The sequence below is a fragment of the Helicoverpa armigera genome, chromosome 21 (genome assembly GCF_030705265.1).
Source record: "Helicoverpa armigera isolate CAAS_96S chromosome 21, ASM3070526v1, whole genome shotgun sequence".
Lineage (NCBI taxonomy): Eukaryota > Metazoa > Arthropoda > Insecta > Lepidoptera > Noctuidae > Helicoverpa > Helicoverpa armigera.
This window is the reverse complement of record NC_087140.1, coordinates 1,497,496-1,503,340: the sequence shown is the minus strand read 5'-3', so window position 1 is coordinate 1,503,340 and position 5,845 is coordinate 1,497,496. Positions and strand designations below refer to the sequence as shown.

At 57.2% G+C, this 5,845-nt stretch overlaps 1 protein-coding gene across 1 annotated transcript in view; it reads left to right on the top strand.

The window, feature by feature from the left end:
- The first annotated feature begins 2,849 nt into the window (after positions 1–2,849).
- LOC135118322 (uncharacterized) overlaps positions 2,850–5,845 on the top strand; it is a 3,832-nt gene continuing 836 nt past the window's right edge. Inside the window, exons 1-5 of the mRNA XM_064039955.1 lie at positions 2,850–2,933; positions 3,752–3,886; positions 5,135–5,283; positions 5,352–5,528; positions 5,587–5,744. Coding sequence (XP_063896025.1) covers positions 2,850–2,933; positions 3,752–3,886; positions 5,135–5,283; positions 5,352–5,528; positions 5,587–5,744 — 703 coding nt within the window. The remainder of the gene's footprint in view (positions 2,934–3,751; positions 3,887–5,134; positions 5,284–5,351; positions 5,529–5,586; positions 5,745–5,845) is intronic.

The window sequence follows — 5,845 nt, the reverse complement described above, 5'->3', positions numbered from 1 at the left end:
TCCTCCGCCATATAATGGGTTTTACCTGAACTATGATGTGTGCCGTTTTCGGATTTCTAGTCCTCTTTTTAAACTTAATTGTCATATACGTGTCCTCTTCCGAAAGGTCCATAAAGATTTCTTTGTTCTGAATACGTATTGCTTGTGTTAGCTCTTCGTCGTCACTATCAAGAAATACATCTTTTAAGATGACGAGTGGGTCTTTGTTCTTTATGTTGGAGACTATCAAGCCCTCTCCCCGGCTTTCTATTCTCTGTTTCACTTTGTCCAGTTCGGTTTCGGTATCGCAACCAACGATTATGGTTTGGTTCTTCGCCTTTCGCACCTTGTTTATTTTGAGCCCAGTTTCCCTGGCATCGACCGCCCTCTTCACTCGCCCGAGCACCTCGTCGGCAGTCTCCTGGTTGCCTTCGAGTGTGATCGCCATCGAGTGAAGCGCCGGCCGATGCCCGGGTCTGGCTGCTGTGACGCTGGCGTAAGACCTGTTAAGGGTCTCGCCTGGCTGCCTGCCTTTTGCGACGTCAAGTATTGTTTCTTTGGCTGTTACGACATCACCGGCAATACCGTCGAGCTTCTCGTCGAGAGTAATCTGAGTGCGGCCCACCACCAGGACGCTTTGCGTCGTCTGACTGATGGCCGCCTTAGCCTCGTCGATTTTGTCGACGATCTTGTCGATGATGTCGGACCCGCCATCGTCGCGCAGTGCTGTTTGCTGGTCGAAGCACCAAACCATTTTCTCTTCCAGTTGATTAAGCCGCGTTTGCAGTTGGGACTCCACTTCCTCCAGTTTTTCGAGCATGTGACCCTCATTTCCGGGAGGCCTGGGTAGTGCTAAAGCTGGTGTTCGTTCTTTAGTTTCCAGGCCGGTCACTCGTTTGCTAAGCTCGAACAGGATACGCAGACATTTATCTGATCTCTCCTCCAGGAAGGTCTTGATGTCCTTCCTCATTTGAGGGTACTCTTTGACCTTTGAGGGAATGTCCTCAAAGGTCTTCATCACTTCCTGAAGGAGCTCGTCGTTTGTTTTTGCCCCGTAATCCTGTTTTTTGTATATCGCCATGTTGTCCAGCGACCTCCTGTTTCTGTCTGGTCTGCGGATAAATGTTAAAGCAGCGTCCTGCGCTGGAGCGGATGGAGATGACGGGGTACTGGAGGAGGTGCCCGGCTTGGGGTGTAAGCCGGAGGTAGTCGGTGTGCGATACATCTTGTTTATTTTTGTGTAACGTGTATATGTTGTGTGCGGCTTATGTGTGTGATGTGTGTGTGTTGTGTGTATGTGCTGTATGTTTGGCGAGAAGAACGGGGAACGTTGTCAGTCTGACCCTGTATAGGGGGGTCTGAGTCGATAATAGTGTAAAAACTGTACAGTTAGTTTAGGTATCAGTTGTACCTGAAGTCGGTTTGTGGACTATGTTTTAGCTCTTAAACGCCACCGGTTTGTCATCAATTATGTATAAAAACAAAGTATAAGAAAATAAAATAATAAAATAAATAAATAAATTTTAATTTTAGGGGTAAGGGGAGGTCCAAACTGGGGGTTCCTCTTATATGATCTTTTGCCGTGGTGTCTTCGACACCACAAAGGCAGGATTTGAGTCCAAATTGAGCTATCTCCCTAGTTTCGGAGATATCGAGATTTGTAGGTTTATTTAGAGGCGGGGAGGGGGTCCAAACCAGGGGGGATAGACGTTTTATATCCGACTTTAACCGTGGTGTCTTCGACACCACAAAGGCCGGATTTGAGGTCGAAAATCGTCTATCTCTCCTAGTTTCCGAGATATAACTAGCTTAAACACAGAACCTCCGTTGTGTCGGATAAAATTGTAGAATTTGTAAAATTATTTAACTACGTTTCTACTGAACCGATTTCGACGTGTGTAGGCTTGTTAGAAAGCTCTCGTCGGTGTCTTTCTATGCCGCTTTAAATTTTTATTTATTTATTTTTCCCCTTAAAACTACCCTAACATAAACATAAAAAGAAATCGAATTTTAAGCCGGGGCGTGTTATTTAAATTTAATTATTGAAGAGGTCTATTTATTAGGGTTGCAGTGTTTATAACGAGGGTTTTTGGGTAAGATCATCCGAATAATATTTAAACATTTAACCCCTATGGTTAAGTTAAGACTTGTAACTTTAGGGCTGATTTCTACCCTGTTCCAGGGTGTTTATGTAAATTTTTTCGACGTGGGGGTTGGTTTTTCGCCAAGCCCTTTACAATGGTATATTTGAAGATGAGAATTTTTTGTTATTTTGGAAGTCGATTTTCGATTCGCGATCTCGTAGATAACCTTGTTTTGCGGTTGATGCCGCTTGTAAACAAAGTTATCAAAAAGTCTAGCGACTCGAAAAACACTCCAAAAATTTCAAACTAAAAACTAGCTTATAGCTTAGAGTCTTAACTATCTTAAAATCTAATTTGCGTCTGCGCGCAACCACGTCTTCACCCTCTTCTGAGGGGTGTTCTCCGTGCCACCCTCCCGCAACAACCGCAAAGTGGTTTGTTTTTATTTAAAAAATAAGTTAAAATAAATTTTGGTGTTATAGTCCGATAAAGGGCTAACTGAACTACAATTTTGAAATAAGTTTTTTGAATTTGATTAATAGGGGGGGGTTTTAATTTCGAAAGTAAAGATTTTGGAAAATATACTGTTGTTTAAAATTTCAATTTTGACTTAACTACCGGGCCGAAAAATCTGAAAATTTGGGAAATTAAAGTTAAGGTAGTCTCTCATATAATAGTAGTGTAAAATTGGGGGGTCGTCGATCTTATTTTGCGGGAAAATGGCACTGAAAATAGTACTAAATTTTTCGACCTTTGAGGGGCTGTAACTCCGTCCAGGGTGGTCCGATGGTCTTGATCCGGCTGCCAGGAGACTCGCCTTTCAAAGACGCGTCTTTTGATATAAGACACGCCTTTCCAGCTGTGCTGGAAGTAAAACCATGTGGCACGTGGTAGATGTTTTTCCGGGATTACGTCGGCGATTTTCGCCGGAAAATCCCGGATGGTGTCCAGTGGACGGGGCCTGTCAAGCCGGTTGTTTTGACCCCAAAAAAGTGGGGGGTCGTCGATCTGGTTTACGCAGCGTTTCACAAAAACACCAAAAATCACGGTTTTTTGAGCACAACTTTCACGCACTTTCTCCGATTTCCGGGCGGTTTTCACTATTGTGTTCTCCTCACTGAGACGCGTACTTGGATATACAACACTTGTATATTTACGCGAAAAAACCTATTTTAACGATTTTAGCAACGGAGCGTGGAAAACGTGGCGCTCGGTGGTGGCTGCCAGCAGACTGGTTAGGTTAGGTTAGGTTAGGTTAGGTTAGGTTAGGTTAGGTTAGGTTAGGTTAGGTTAGGCTAGGTTAGGTTAGGTTAGGTTAGGTTAGGTTAGGTTAGGTTAGGTTAGGTTAGGCTAGGTTAGGTTAGGTTAGGTTAGGTTAGGTTAGGTTAGGCCAGGTTAGGTTAGGTTAGGTTAGGTTAGGTTAGGTTGAGGAGGCCAGGCCAGGCCAGGCCAGGTTAGGCCAGGCCATAGGCCAGGCCAGGCCAGGCCAGGCCAGGTTCAGGCCAGGCCAGGGCCAGGCCAGGCCAGGCCAGGCCAGGCTGTGGCCAGGCCAGGCCAGGCCAGGCCAGGCCAGGCCAGGCCAGGCCAGGCCAGGCCAGGCCAGGCCAGGCCAGGCCAGGCCAGGCCAGGCCAGGCCAGGCCAGGCCAGGCCAGGCCAGGCCAGGCCAGGCCAGGCCAGGCCAGGCCAGGCCAGGCCAGGCCAGGCCAGGCCAGGCCAGGCCAGGCCAGGCCAGGCCAGGCCAGGCCAGGCTGTGGCCAGGCAGGCCAGGCCAGGCCAGGCCAGGCCAGGCCAGGCCAGGCCAGGCCAGGCCAGGCCAGGCCAGGCCAGGCCAGGCCAGGCCAGGCCAGGCAGGCCAGGCCAGGCCAGGCCAGGCCAGGCCAGGCCAGGCCAGGCCAGGCCAGGCCAGGCCAGGCCAGGCCAGGCCAGGCCAGGCCAGGCCAGGCCAGGCCAGGCCAGGCCAGGCCAGGCCAGGCCAGGCCAGGCCAGGCCAGGCCAGGCCAGGCCAGGCCAGGCCAGGCCAGGCCAGGCCAGGCCAGGCCAGGCCAGGCCAGGCCAGGCCAGGCCAGGCCAGGCCAGGCCAGGCCAGGCCAGGCCAGGCCAGGCCAGGCCAGGCCAGGCCAGGCCAGGCCAGGCCAGGCCAGGCCAGGCCAGGCCAGGCCAGGCCAGGCCAGGCCAGGCCAGGCCAGGCCAGGCCAGGCCAGGCCAGGCCAGGCCAGGCCAGGCCAGGCCAGGCCAGGCCAGGCCAGGCCAGGCCAGGCCAGGCCAGGCCAGGCCAGGCCAGGCCAGGCCAGGCCAGGCCAGGCCAGGCCAGGTGGGCCAGGCCAGGCCAGGCCAGGCCAGGCCAGGCCAGGCCAGGCCAGGCCAGGCCAGGCCAGGCCAGGCCAGGCCAGGCCAGGCCAGGCCAGGCCAGGCCAGGCCAGGCTCAGGCCAGGCCAGGCCAGGCCAGGCCAGGCCAGGCCAGGCCAGGCCAGGCCAGGCCAGGCCAGGCCAGGCCAGGCCAGGCCAGGCCAGGCCAGGCCAGGCCAGGCCAGGCCAGGCCAGGCCAGGCCAGGCCAGGCCAGCCAGGCCAGCCAGGCCAGGCCGCCAGGCCAGGCCAGGCCAGGCCAGGCCAGGCCAGGCCAGGCCAGGCCAGGCCAGGCCAGGCCAGGCCAGGCCAGGCCAGGCCAGGCCAGGCCAGGCCAGGCCAGGCCAGGCCAGGCCAGGCCAGCCAGCCAGGCCAGGCCAGGCCAGGCCAGGCCAGGCCAGGCCAGGCCAGGCCAGGCCAGGCCAGGCCAGGCCAGGCCAGGCCAGGCCAGGCCAGGCCAGGCCAGGCTTCAGGCCAGGCCAGGCCAGGCCAGGCCAGGCCAGGCCAGGCCAGGTGGGCCAGGCCAGGCCAGGCCAGGGGCCAGGCCAGCCAGGCCAGGCCAGGCCAGGCCAGGCCAGTTCAGGCCAGGCCAGGCCAGGGCCAGGCCAGGCCAGGCCAGGCCAGGCTTGCAGTTGGCCAGGCCAGGCCAGGTTGGCCAGGCCAGGCCAGGCCAGGCCAGGTTGGCCAGGCCAGGCCAGGCCAGGCCAGGCCAGGTTGTGGGGCCAGGCCAGGCCAGGCCAGGCCAGGCCAGGCCAGGCCAGGTTGAGGCCAGGCCAGGCCAGGCCAGGCCAGGTTGAGGCCAGGTTGGGCCAGGCCAGGCCAGGCCAGGCAGGCCAGGCCAGGTTAGGCCAGGCCAGGTTGGCCAGGCCAGGCAGGTTAGGCCAGGCCAGGGCCAGGCCAGGCCAGGTTCAGGTTAGGGGTTAGGTTGAGGTAGGTTGGCCAGGCCAGGCCAGGCCAGGTCAGGCCAGGCCAGGTTGGCCAGGTTGGTTGGGCCAGGCCAGGCCAGGCCAGGCCAGGCCAGGCCAGGCCAGGCCAGGCCAGGCCAGGGGCCAGGCCAGGCCAGCCAGCCAGGCCAGGCCAGGCTGCAGGCCAGGCCAGGCCAGGCCAGGAGGAGGGCCAGGTAGGTTGGTTTGTGGCCAGGCTTGAGGCCAGGCCAGGCCAGGTTAGGTTGTGGCCAGGTTGGCCAGGCCAGGCCAGGTTGAGGCCAGGTTAGGCCAGGCCAGGCCAGGAGGGCCAGGAGGCCAGGCCAGGCCAGGCCAGGCCAGGTTCAGGTTACAGGCCAGGCCAGGCTGGCCAGTCAGGCCAGGCCAGGCCAGGCCAGGCCAGGCCAGGCCAGGTGGGCCAGCCAGGCCAGGCCAGGCCAGGCTCAGGCCAGGCCAGGCCAGGCCAGGCCAGCCAGGCCAGGCCAGGCCAGGCCAGGCCAGGCCAGGCCAGGTT